A 13,688-nucleotide genomic window follows, 5' to 3' on the forward strand; every position below is an offset into this window, starting at 1 on the left:
CTTATACGTGTCTGAGGTTTATTTATTCTCCTGGTCCCAAGGAGGGGCCGGTCCCAGCAAGACCCACACCCAGCTGTCCTGGGCAGAGCTGGGGCAGGGGAGCCCATGTTTCCCCTACCTTTGCCCTTCCCTTGGGGTTTGAAGGGAACTTTTTGGGTTGGGGGGAGACAAAACTTACTCATTTTAAACATTGCCTATGTGAGTCTTTGTTCTAGTTCTGGGTCTTATCAAATACCTTGGAGTTAAAGTGGAAAGGCAGGCTCCTTACAGGGCTGTTGAACTCTGTCCCCAGAGCAGAAGCTGTTGGGCAGCTCAGATGGGCGGTGATGAAGGTTGGAAGGCGGGGATTTGAATGGCCCTCAGGTCCATTAGACAGTGGGGGGTGTGCATGAGGGGGATGGTAGGAGTATTGAGGGAGAGACATGAGGCGTGGGCCCCCCATGATCCCACTTCAGACTATTCTCAACCCAGCAGCCAGAGTGATCCTGTTACAAGGTAGAGCAGGCAATGAATGTCACAGGTAATGTCCCTCCAGTGGCCTGCTTCACTCAGAAACAGCCAAAGTCCTCACATGCATGATCTCTAAGGCCCTGTCTGACTTTGTCTCCTCCTGCTCCTCTGCTTGCTTGCTTGTTCTTGCCTGGAATGCTTTTCTCCCAGATATCATATGTGAGGCTCCCTCCCTCCTTTTCCTTCAGGAATGTACTCAAATTTCATCTTCTCAGTGAGGTCTCCCTGGCCACCCTGACTAAAATGGCAACACCCCCCAGTACCACCTATCCTCCTGTCCTTATTGCTTTTATTTTCTTTATTCTTTTATGTTTCTCCTCGACACTTATCACTGTCTAACATGCTATTTTTTCTTATCTATCTGGAATATTGTCTGTCTACCAACTGGAATGTAAGCTTCTTGAACTAAGGGCTTTGTGTCTGTTGGGTCATTGTTGTGTCACCAGCTCCTAGAATAGGCCTGGCATATAGTAGGTGCTCGATAAATGTTTGTTGAATGAATGAATAAGTAATGGAGAGAACGCTGGCTTTGGAGCTAGATTGACCTTGAAGGCTCATGTCCTAGCTCTAGCTCTGTGACCTTAGAAACTTTGCTTAACCTCTCTGTGCCTCAGCCTCCTCATTTGTAAAGTGGGGACAATAGTACTTAGCCTATATAGTGTGTTCATTACCAAACCAAATCTGTTGGCTGCTGAGTTGATTCTGACTCATAGTGACCCTATAGCGACCACACATGACAGAGTAGACCAGCCCCATAGGGTCTCCAAGGCTGTAAATCTTTACGGAAGCAGACTGCCACATCTTTCTCCTGTGGAGTGGCTAGTAGGTTCGAACTGCTGACCCTTCAATTAGTAGGCAAGTGCTTAACCACTGTGCCACCATGGCTCCCTATAGTGTGTGTGTGTGGGGGGGATTAAATAATATAATTATCTATTCATTCAGTAAATATTTACTGTGTCCCTTCTCTGGACCAGGTACTGTGCCAGGTGCTAGAGATGCAGTGGTGAGCAAGACAGACACCATCCCTGCTGCCCTGAAAGGCAGTCTGTGGGAATAATGGGCATAAAGTGCTGTGCAACAGTAGGTCTTCAGTGGTTCTGGGTGGGTGGTGGTTCCCTAAGACAGACATCTTCTGGAGTATCTGCCCTGCTCCCAGTGACCACCCTCACTCCAGGATAAGCCCCCAACAACCAGGATTATATTCTGTGACCCACCCCTACAGCTGTAGTTGATTGGACTAAAGCTATGGTTCAAAACATACTCTTTTGGCAATTTAAAAGCAGACTACGGATTCCATTTCAGCCTGGGGGCATCTCCTAAAGAGAGATGCTAAGGTACCTTCTGCAGCTGAACTGGTCTGCAAAGAGGGACACAGACAAGAGAGGGAGACAGGCTTCCTGCAGTGTCCTAGGCCCTGGTTCGAGTCCTTCCAGAGGTCCAGTTACATGTCTGCCCTGAGATTCCATGAGACGCCCCCAGAGCCATATAATAAAAACTAGCTGGAGTTGGTTTCTGTTACTTATAGCCAAAGAAGGGCACCCCAAAGCTTCTCTATTCAGAACTAGCATCTCAGTCCCAATTTTAATACATTTCCTTATACCTTCTGGCACCCAGTAGGTACTTTGTAAGTACTAGTTGATACTCACTGCCCTGCCAAATCCCACCATGTGACACACAGTAGATCAGCAATAAATACAAATCCTTTTACACTACCTGTCATAATAGGTGATTAATAATGTTGGTTCCCTCCTACTGCCTGGCACACAGCAGGTCTACTTCCTTGTAAATCTGCTTTCCAGCCCAGCTGAGCTTGGGGAGGTCAGACTGCATCTCAGAAACGTTCAAAGTGCTGACAGGTCCCTGAGCTTCAGATGATCTAGAAGAGATCAGCCCAACCTAGCTCCGGGAGGATGAACCCCACTCCTGGTCCTGAGTGGCCTTCTCTCTCACCTCTCACTGCAGATTCAGAGCAATGATTGTAATCTGGTCCTAGATATTCCCAGGCCCACCAGGGCCCCTCAGTCACCTCCTGGGAGCAGCAGGTTGGTGATGGATGTCATGCTTTGTGTAAGAAGCAGCAGGGAAAGGTAGATGTTGATGCCAGAAACTTCTGTCGGGTGGGGTCTTCGTGCTGGGAGAACAGGCTGGCAGAGAAGGCTCAGGTGGGCAGCTCACACTGTCTGGCCACAGCTAATGCCAAGACTCTAGAAGAAGGGGAAGGTGCCCAGAGAGGGTTTGGTGGCCCTTACACCAGGATGGCTCAGCGGCGCCAAAGACACCCAGCTGTCACACCAGCATTGAATGAGTCCCTAGATCGCAACAATGGGCTGCAACCACAAGAGCAAGAGTGGAGTCCATGTTCCAATGCCCAGCTAAGTGGGTGACCAATGGGGCCCCTGAGGCAGAACATGTCAGGCTGCTGCAGGAGGAGGGGACACCAGGCCCACTCCATCAATGAGGGGTCAACTGGCTGAAGAGACCCTAAAGGAGGGGGTGGCACCTGAGTGGCTCCAGCTTCCCTATGGAGTGAGGATAGGGAGAGTGGAGGGAGGTCTTATATGCAGCCGCCAGAGAACCAATGCCACCCAACAGGTTGAAGTAGGACCACTGAAGGCAGGACATGCGGAGGAAAACAAGATTCCACTGCCGGCCTCAGTTTCCCTGGCAAGGAGCTGTGCTCACCTGCGTGCAGCCAGGAAAATATCCTGCTGACCTGCTGGCCAAAGTGCCAGGTTCTGCTGGAGTGGGGCTCTCCCTTGGCCTTGGTGGCTTCCTCTTTCTCCTCACTAGCTGTTGAGCAGCCTGTCACTGGCTCAGGTTAACTTGGGAGTTTCCAGTTCCTTTTTTTTCTAGTTTAGACTCTCCAGGTGTCACGCCTCTATAGCCCCCACCACACGGCCTGTGGTGTTCTGTGGAGTTCTCTGCAGTGCAGTGTGGAAGAGCATGGGCTTGGGAGTCCATTGGACAGACTGGGCCGCAACCTGGCCCTGCCTGTGTGACTGTGTGCAGGCTACTTCTCTCCTCTTTAGTTTTGTTTTCATCATCTATAAACTAAGAGCCACCTTGTAGGTGAAATGTGAGTCTTGACTCTAAGATACATATGTATATTTACTGTGATTTAGATGAAGGTTTACAGAGCAAATTAGTTTCTCATGGAACAGTCAATACACATAGTTTTGTGACACTGGTTGCCAACCTCGCGACGTGTCAATACTCTCTCCTTCTTGACCTTGGGTTCCCCATTTCCATTCGTCCACCTTTCCTGTCCCCTCTTGCCTTCTCATTTGAAGATATTTTTAAGTTGAAAAATTTGTTATTTGAAAATTGCTACATTTTAGCACCACCATCCATCTGTCAGTTTGTTGTACGGTGGAGGCTTGCATGTTGCTACAATACCGGAAGCTATGCCACCAGTATTTCAAATACCAGCAAAGGTCACCCATGACGGACAGGTTTCAGCGGAGCTTCCAGACTAAGGCAGACTAGGAAGAAAGGCCTGGTGACCTACCTTCAAAAATTAGCCAATGAAAACCCTGTGGATCACAACCAAATACTGTCTGCTATAGTGCTGGACGATGAGCCTCCTAGGTTGGAAGGCACTCAAAACACACATTGGCCACAACAATGGACTTGAGCATACCAGTGATAGTGAAGCTGCTGCAGGACTAGGTAATGTTTCATTCTGTTGTACATAGGTTCACGATGAGTTGGAGCCAACTTGACAGCAACTAACAACCACAACATTTTAGCCACAGTGAATTTCTTTCTGGTGCTCCAGAAAGTATCTTTTGTTCTTTTCTTCGTCCCAGGTTCATCTTCCCTTTCCCTTTGTGGGGCTAATTCTCATCAGCCTTCAACTTGGAGGAGTTCACTGCTATCATCTCAGCCCAAGCCACTGGCCTCTCACATCCACCACAGTATCCTCCTAACTGGTCTCCCTGCCTCCATTACTGGGTTCCCTCAATTCTCCACATAGATACCTGAGTGAACTTTAAAAACAGACATAGCCTTTGCCCATGGAACTGAGTGCCTAGTGTGAGAGCCAGACATTAAACAACTAGACAAATATACACTTAAAAATTATAGTAAGGGTTATGAAGGAAAACAATATGGTGGATGTAATTTAGATGGGGATTGGGTTGTCAGGAGCAGTCTTTCTCAGGAAGTGACATTTAAGCTGAGACATGAAGGATAAGTAAGAGTTTTCTAAATGAGGTGTGGCGGCAAGAGCATTTCAGGCAGAGAGAACAGTGCATGGGAAGACACTGAGGCAGGAAAGAGCCTGGCCTTTTCTAGGAAAGGAGGCTGGTATGGCAAGAGCTTGGAAAGCATGGGGAGTGACTCATACTGGCTTAGTAGTAGCCTCAAGACAGTCCCGTATCTTTAATGTGCCTTCAAGCCTCTGCATAATCTGGCCCTACTAACCTCTCCAACATCCTTTTGAGTCTTTTTCTTCTGCAAAGCTAACGCCAAGGTCCTAGTTTGGAATGGAGAAGTTTGAGCCCCAGAAGAGCACATTTGGCCCTGCCCATCTGGACAAGGTGGGTGAGAAGTATCGTGCCCACAGGCAAGCAACCAACAAGACACACCCAGTCCACCTGCCCAAACATAACCAAATAAAACAAAAAAGCAGGACAAAACAATCAAATCTACAATCAATGAATGAATAAAATAATTCCTGAATGTCCTGGAGACAGTAGACAAAATCAAAACACACAGAAAAACAGGACAGGATGGCTCCAGAAAGTGACCAAAATAAAACACCAGATGACCTTCTGCTAGAAGAAAAGGCACTAGAACTACCTGATAGGGAATTTAGAACACTAATATTCAGGCTTCTCCAACAGATGAAGGAAAATGCAGACAACAATAAGGAAAAAATAGACAAAATCATGGAAAAGACAGGCAAAACAATGGAAGAATTCAGGAAAATAATACAGGAACAAAACGTCAAACAAACAACTAGAAAAACAGCAATTAGAAATCCAAAAGATAAACAAGAAGATTTCAGAAATATACAGTGCAAATGAAGGTTTTAAGAGCAAATTTGAAACAATGGAAGACAGGATTAACAAAATTGAAGACAAATCCTTGGATTCCACTTTGTTTAAGGAAAAATCAGAGAAAAGAATGAAGAAAAATGAAGAAACCCTGAGAACGATGTGGGATACAATCAAAAGCAAAAATTTGCATGTGATTTTAGTTCCATAATGGGGAGAAAATGGAAAACACTGACAGATCATTGGTGATTTGCTGACAGAAAACTTCCCTTATATCATGAAAGATGAAAAGCCGGTCATCCAAGAAACTCAACGAACCCCATATAGGATAGACCCCAAAAGAAAAACACCAAGACATATCATAATCACACCCGGTAAAACCAAAGACAAAGAATCCTGAGAGCAGCTTGAGAAAAACGAAAAGTCACATACAAAGGGGAAACAATAAAACTCAGCTCTGATTACTCGGCAGAAATCATGCAGGCAAGAAGGCAATGGGATCACATATATAAAATCTTGAAAGAAAAAAAACTGCCAACCAAGAATAATATATCCTGCAAAACTCTCCCTCAAATATGATGGCAAAATTAGGACATGTCCAGATAAAGAGAAATTAAGGGAATATGTAAAAACCAAACCAAACTTACAAGAATTATTAAAGGGAATTCTTTGGTTAGAGAACCAACAACATCATTCAACAACCTGAATCTAGCACATAAGACAGCATCAGCCAGATAGCAACCTAGATAATGAACTCTCAAGGATAAAACAAAACTAAAAAATTTACAACAGGGATCCAGAGAGGTCAATCTGTAAATGACAACAACGTCAGAACAATAAAAGAGGGAATAAACAGTGTAGGTATAGAACTTTCAAATGGAGAGGAAGTCAAGGGGTTATCAAGTAATAAAAGACTAGTTTAAACTTAGGAAGATAGGGGTAAATTTCAAGGTAACCACAAAGAAAGTTAAAAAACCTACTCATCAAAATAAAGCAGAAAAACAAAGTCTCAGGAAACACAAAATCTACAAAAATGAAATAAATGAAAAAAAGCCAGACAGAAGAGTGCATCTACCTCTTATGGGTTAGGATTGGTGGGAGTTAACCAAGCAAAGGGACAGGGAGGATGACCTGGCAAGAAGATAAGTACAGGGGAAACTTTCTAAAGGACCAGAAAGAAACTCACTGTGGCTAAAACGTTGTGGTTGTTAGTTGGCCATCAAGTTGGTGCCAACTCATGGTGAACCTTGTACAACAGAATGAAACATTGCCTGGGCCTGCAGCACCTTCACACTGTTGGTATGCTCAAGTCCATTGTTGTGGCCACCGTGTATAATATCATGATAATATTATGAGTTATTGTCTCTGTGGCTGAGTGGGGTCTCTCACTGAGTAGGATGCCTCAATTTTTCCTACTCTGGGCCTGTCTCCTTGTAGGGGAGAGAATGAAGGGGATTGTTTCTCCTGTGTGAAACGTAATGAAATTTCCTATGGACTTGAACTTGTGTGTAAAGACAAGTAAAAGCTGAGAGGGGATAAGCTGGCCCTGCTACAAGGTGCAGTCTTAGGGGTGAGAAGATAGTTTCTAAGGAGAGTCAGGGCTGTGCAGAATCTAAGGGTACTTTGCTTTATGGTCTCTGCAGTGGATCTTCCTTCTGTCATCCCCAGCCTTCAGAACAGCCTTACTAAATGTGACAGCTAAGTCTCAGCTCTCACTGTGAAGAATGAACATGAGTAGTGCCCAGAATTGGGGTAAAACAGATTGGGGGGAAGATGGGGAAAGCAGCCACTGCCTTGGAAACACCAGGTTAAGGACATTCAGAGGTAACCAGTAGGGCCTAGGGACTTAACTGTTTGTGTATTAGCGAGGTGTCTGTCCTTCTCAGGTAGAAGATAGGGACCTCTGGGTTACATTCCTTTGCTCTTCAGTGCATAAAAGCTACCTTTCCCCCGTACCTGTATGTGGCTGGGTCTCCCAGTATGGGGCCTGTGTGGAAAGAAGAGGAATTCTAGAGATAAAGGTGCCCCCAGAAATGAAGAAGTGGGACAGGGCTCTGCAGAACAAAGATGCCAAGTCTAGAGTGGGGTGGAGGTTAAGAGAAATAAAGGCAGAGTTCTAAGAACAGGGTCAGCAAATCATGTAAAACTTGGAAGAATTCTTGTAGCTTTCATTATTTTACTCTCATCTTTCCCCTTGTCTTCACACACAAGTTCAAATCCAAAGGACACCTCATAATGTTTCACACAGGAGAAGACAATGCAGGAGGCTCTGTCTGATCTTGACTTACTAGGCAGAGCAGAAAGCCAGGTCAGAAGCAGCAGGCAGTGATATTTAAGATGGAAGCAGACAGTCCTTAAGGCCCAGAGAAGAAGGTGGTGGCGGGCCAGCCCCAAAGTCTGGTGTGATCTCTGTGGTGACAGGCAGCCCTGTGCCCGGACAGGGAGAAGCAGTGGCTTTGGATGAACTGGAGCCTCCTCCCCCAAGTCCTCAGCTCTCCTCTTTCCTTTCCCGCATCCCTAGCTCCCTGGTAAGCAGAGAGGACACCATTGTGGGCAAACACGTTTATTCTGCTGTGTCCCAAATTCTCCAGGGCAGGGACAGAGAGGCCGGGTGGGGTCAGTGCTGCACAGACTCTAGCCTAGAGCCTGGCCTAGGGACAGATGTGTGGTGGATTGGCAGTGCTTCTTCTGGCTGTGGCCGGAGGCTGAGGATGGCTCACCAAAGGGAGTCAGTTGGTCTGCACCTCGAAGTTCACCTCCGATTCTTGGAGGGAAGGAAGCCGAACTCCGGCAATGGGGTGCAACCCAGGGACTTGCTCTTGCTCTTGGATCTGGTCTCGGAGGCGCTGGATTTCTAAGCGCTGCATTTCGATGATTCTCCCAGTTTCTTCTTCCTCACTCAGTCGCATGGTGGGAGCGGCGCCGGGTATGTCCTTGCTGGGTGCTGTGAGGGACAGAGCAGGGCTAATGTAGGCCTGTTCACTGGACCTGTCCCCTTCCCTCCCGGCTCAAACAGTCATTGAGCACCTACTCTGCTGTAGACATTCTGAATCCCAGAAGCTAGGGATAAGGAGATAAGACATTTCAATGTCCAGAAGAGAGATGGAGACATGAACAGATACACTTCCACATGGTAAGGCAAATGCTGAGTGAGACCCCAGCCTGGGCCCTTCCTGAACCCCCAGTCTGCCTGCTCTATTCCCCACACCCGGCAGGGTGGCACTGTCCTGTGGACCTGTTAGGGGATAGATTAATGGGAATTCATTAGATTTTTCTATTTTTGTATGTATTTGAAAATTTCCATAATAGTATTAAGAAGTACCTGGCTATATCCTACAGCACCCTGAGGAGGGCTCAATTGGGTATTTTTGCTAGGATGCTTGGGCAGATTTGAAACTTTTAAGAGAAGCTTTGCAATTGTTCACAGGTACATTTGTGCTTCTCCTCCAAGAGAAGATGGGTTCACCTTCAAGACAGTCAAGCATTTCAGTCTTCATAACACAAGACATACTTGTGTCCCCCCAAAATATGTGTCAACTTGGTTAGGCCATGATTCCCAGTATTGTGTGGTTGTCCTCCATTTTGTGATTGTAATTTTATGTTAAAGAGGATTAGGGTGGGATTGTACCACCACCCTTACCCAGGTCACATCCCTGATCCAATGTAAAGGGAGTTTCCCTGGGATATGGGCTGCACCACCTTTTATCTCTCAAGAGATAAAAAGGAAAGGGAAGCGAGCAGAGAGCGGGACCTCATACCACCAAGAAAGCAGTGCCAGGAGCAGAGCGCTTCCTTTGGACCCGGGGTCCCTGCGCGGAGGAGCTCCTTGTCCGGGGGAAGACTGATGAGAAGGCCGACAGAGAGACAAAGCCTTTCCCTAGAGCTGACACCCTGATTTTGGACTTATAGTTTACATTATTGTGAGGAAATAAATTTCTCTTTGTTAAAGCCATCCACTTGTGGTATTTCTGTTATAGCAGCACTAGATGACTAAAACAGATACTCATGTCAGTTCTTTAACCCAGTATTGCCACTTCAGGTACTGCTTGTGGGGTTTACTCGTCTCAACTTCTCTTCAATTCTAACTAAAAGGGCATGTGAGACAACAAAATTATACGTGTACATGTATATATGTATACAGAAAAACCAAAAAACCAATCCTGTTGTCATTGGGTCAATTCTGACTCATAGCGACCCTATAGGACAGAGTAGAACTGGCCCACAGTGTTTCCAAGCAGCTGCTGGTGGACTCGAACTGCCAACCTTTGGGTCAGCAGCCAGATGCTTAACCACTGTGCCACCAGGGCTCCTGTGTATACAGATATGTATGTATATATGTAATTTTGAAATACATATATGTGTGTCTGTCTATTTGTGTGTGTGCTGTTATTGTGTGCCGTCGATTCCAACTCATAGCAACCCTATAGGACAGAGAAGAACTGCCCCATAGGGTTTCCAAGGCTGTAATTTTCATGGAAGCAGACTGCTACATCTTTCCCCCTCAGAGCAGTTGATAGGTTCTTCAAACCACAGACCTTTTGGTTAGCAGCTGAGAGTTTAACCACTGTGCCACCAGAGCTCTCTCTCTCTATATATATAATTTTGAAATAGCTGAAGACTCACAAGAAGTTGCAAAAATAGCACAGAGAGTTCTTGTGTACACTTCAACCAACTTCACCCAATGATAATATTTTACATGACTGTAGTACATGAGACAACTGATATTTGAAAGACCTAATTTGCAGTCATGGGATGTTTCAGTTGATCAAAGTCTTTAAGGTTTATTCCTGAATGTAAACCATCAGAAAACCGTATACTTGAACCATTTCCCTCAGAAGTGGCCTGAGGAACTTGGCCACCTGGGAAGGTAGACCTACCACCCAGTAGGTCTGAGGCAGGCCCTGAGAGTGCATTTCTAACCAGCTCCCAGGAGATGCTGCTCCTCCTGGTCAGTGCGCCAGGCCACACTTGGAGTAGCAAGGCCCCCAAGGGTCTGAGTACCAGAATACAGATCAAATCTACATAAGACTGACCCATGCCAGTTTTATTTCCTGGTTTTACTGACTCTCCAGAAAAGAAATGGACACCTAAAGATTGTTTCTTTATTGTCAAAAAGCCTGAAGTTAAAGACTATCCATTATGTTATTTAATATCCCTTTCGTAAGCATCCTTGTGATGAGTTTCTCATAGAATTTAATGCCAGAAAAAGGTTCCCTTTACCAAACAATAAGAACTATGAAACCTATCACATTCCTTTATTTTCCTCTTTGCCTTGGCTGTCACAGACTCAGAGGAACTTGAGATTATAATTACAGTAACTAACTGTGATGGTTAAGATTGTGTGTCAGCTTGTCTGGGCCATGCTTCTCAGTGTTTATATGTGATCACCCCCATAATTGAATATACTGTGAGTAGCCAATCAGATGAAAGGGAGTTTCCTTGGGGGTGTGGCCTACATCTGAATATAAGCAGACGTTTTGGCTGTTTGCTCTCTGTGGATCCTGTGGCTGCCTCCTGTCGTCTCACCTCTGGTTCTTGGGACTTGAGCTGTCAGCTTATCTGTGGAACTTGGGATTCATCAATCTTCACAGCCTGTGAGTGGATCCCTGTTCTCTGACCTGCCAATCTTGGGTTTGCCAGCCCCTGCAGCTACGTGAATCAGGAGAAACCTTGCAGTCTTGCCTGCTGATTTTGGAATTCATCAACCTTCACAGCCTGTGAGCGGGAGCCCTGCTCTCCAACCTGCTGATCTTGGGCTTGCCAGCTTCTGCGGCTGCATGAATTGGGAGAGGCCTCTACCCTGATCCACGGACTTGGGACATTCTAGCCTCTACAATCGTGTGAGCTGTTTCCTTGATCTCTCTCTATATATATATACTTATACGCTTTACTGGTTTTGCTTCTCTAGAGAACCCAGCCTAAGACACTAACTCATTTCATATTTCTTATGTAATTCTTTCCCAACTTCCTTTAAATACTTTCTGATCTTTCTTTTTGCCTTGATTTTAATTGTATAGGCCCACAATCCCTTATCCATAATTCTAAAGTGCAAAAAGCTCAAAAATGGAAAGCTCTTCTAAACTCATGAAGCTTTTAATAGTCTTTATTTATTCCACTTCACCACCTGTCTGCCAGTTTGTCTTAATGTGGTGCCTCGCGTGTTGCTATGATGCTGGAAATTATGCCACCAGTATTTCAAATAACAGCAGGATCACCCACGGTGGACAAGTTTCAGTAGCACTTTCAGACTAAAACAGACTAGGAAGAAAGGCCTGGTGATTTACTTCCAAAAATTAGCCAGTGAAAACTTTATGGATTACAACAGAATACTGGCCAACTAGCTTGCTTTGGACATGTCATCAGGATGGATAAATTCCTAGAAGAGAACATCATGTTTAGTGAAGCAGAGGGCCAATGAGGGTGAGAGAGACCCTTGGTGAAATGGAGTGGTACAACAGTTGCAATGATGGACTTAAACATGCCAGTGATCGTGAGGATGATGCAGCACTGGGCAATAAGGTCACCATGAGTTGGAGTCAACTTGATGGCACCTATCCATCTATTCCACTTAGTGTGAATATTCATGTTTCACCACAGAAACACTAATGTGTTTGATATCAGGGCACTGCCCCAAATCCCTCTGGGGATGCTATGTTATATACTACGTAGACAGATAGATAGATGTTGTTGTTAGGTGCTGTTGAGTCGGTTCCAACTCATAGTGATCCTATGTATAACAGGACAAAACACCGTCCAGTCCTGCACCATCCTCACAATTGTTGCTATGCTTGAGCCCACTGTTGCAGCCACTGTCTCAGTCCATCTTGTTGAAGGTCTTCCTCTTCTTTGTTGACCGTCTACTTTACCAAGCATGATGTCCTTCTCCAGGGACTGGTCCCTCCTGATAACATGTCCGAAGTACATGAGACAGAGTCTCACCATCCTCCCTTCTAAGGAGCATTCTGGCTGTACTTCTTCCAAGACACATTTGTTCATCCTTCTGACAGTCCATGGTATATTCAATATTCTTCACCAACACCATAATTCAAAGATGTCAATTCTTCTTTGATCTTTCTTATTCATTGTCCAGCTTTTGCGTGCATATGAGGTGACTGAAAATATCATGACTTGGGTCAGGTAAACCTTAGTCTTCAAAGTGACATCTTTACTTTAAAGAGGTCTTTTGCAGCAGATTTGCCCAATGCAATACCCTGTTTGATTTCTTGACTGCTGCTTACGTGGGCGCTGATTATGCATCCAAGTAAAATGAAATCCTTGACAACTTCAATCTTTTCTCGGTTTATCATGATGTTGCTTATTGGTCCAGTTGTGAGGAGTTTTGTTTTATGTTGAGGTGTAATCCACACTGAAGGCCGTGGTCTTTGATCTTCATCAGTGTTTCAGGTCCTCTTCACTTTCAGCAAGCAAGGCTGTGTCATCTGCATAACGCAGGTTGTAAATGAGTCTTCCTCCAGTCCTGATGCCGCAGTCTTCTTCACATAGTCCAGCTGCTCAGATTATTTGCTCAGCATACAGACTGAATAAGTATGGTGGAAGGATACAACCCTGACACACATCTTTCCTGATTTTAAACCAAGCAGTATCCCCTTGTTCTGTTCAAATGACTGCCTCTTGGTCTATGTACAGGTTCCTATGAGCACAATTAAGTGTTCTGGAATTTCCATTCTTTGCAACGTTATCCATAATTTGTTACGATCCGCACAGTTGAATACCTTTGCAAAGTCAATAAAACACAGGTAAACATCTTTCTGGTATTCTCTGCTTTTAGCCAGGATCCATCTGACATCAGCAATGGTATCCCTGGTTCCACGTCCTCTTCTGAGTCAGGCTTGAATTTCTGGCAGTTCCCTGTCGATATATTGCTGCAACTGTTTTTGAATGATCTTCAGCAAAATTTTACTTGCATGTGATATTAATGATATTGTTCAATAATTCCCACATTCTGTTGGATCACCTCTCTTTGGAATGAGCACAAATATGGATCTCTTTCAGTTGGTTGGCCAGGTAGCTGTCTTCCAAATTTCTTGGCACAGACGAGTGAGATATAGATAGATATAATGCTCTTTATAAAATCTGAAAAAATTCTGAATTCTTATAGTTAACTCTCAAGGATTCTGGACAGGGATTGTGGACCTGTAAGTGTTGGGATATAGTAAG

General features: G+C 45.1%; 1 protein-coding gene across 1 annotated transcript in view; it reads right to left on the reverse strand.

Moving 5' to 3' along the window:
• Nucleotides 1–8,239: 8,239 nt before the first annotated feature.
• Nucleotides 8,240–13,688, reverse strand: part of CFAP57 (cilia and flagella associated protein 57) — a 105,503-nt gene continuing 100,054 nt past the window's right edge. Inside the window, exon 22 of the mRNA XM_004371863.1 lies at nt 8,240–8,454. Coding sequence (XP_004371920.1) covers nt 8,240–8,454 — 215 coding nt within the window. The remainder of the gene's footprint in view (nt 8,455–13,688) is intronic.

Source organism: Trichechus manatus, unplaced genomic scaffold (assembly GCF_000243295.1).
Source record: "Trichechus manatus latirostris isolate Lorelei unplaced genomic scaffold, TriManLat1.0 scaffold00015, whole genome shotgun sequence".
Lineage (NCBI taxonomy): Eukaryota > Metazoa > Chordata > Mammalia > Sirenia > Trichechidae > Trichechus > Trichechus manatus.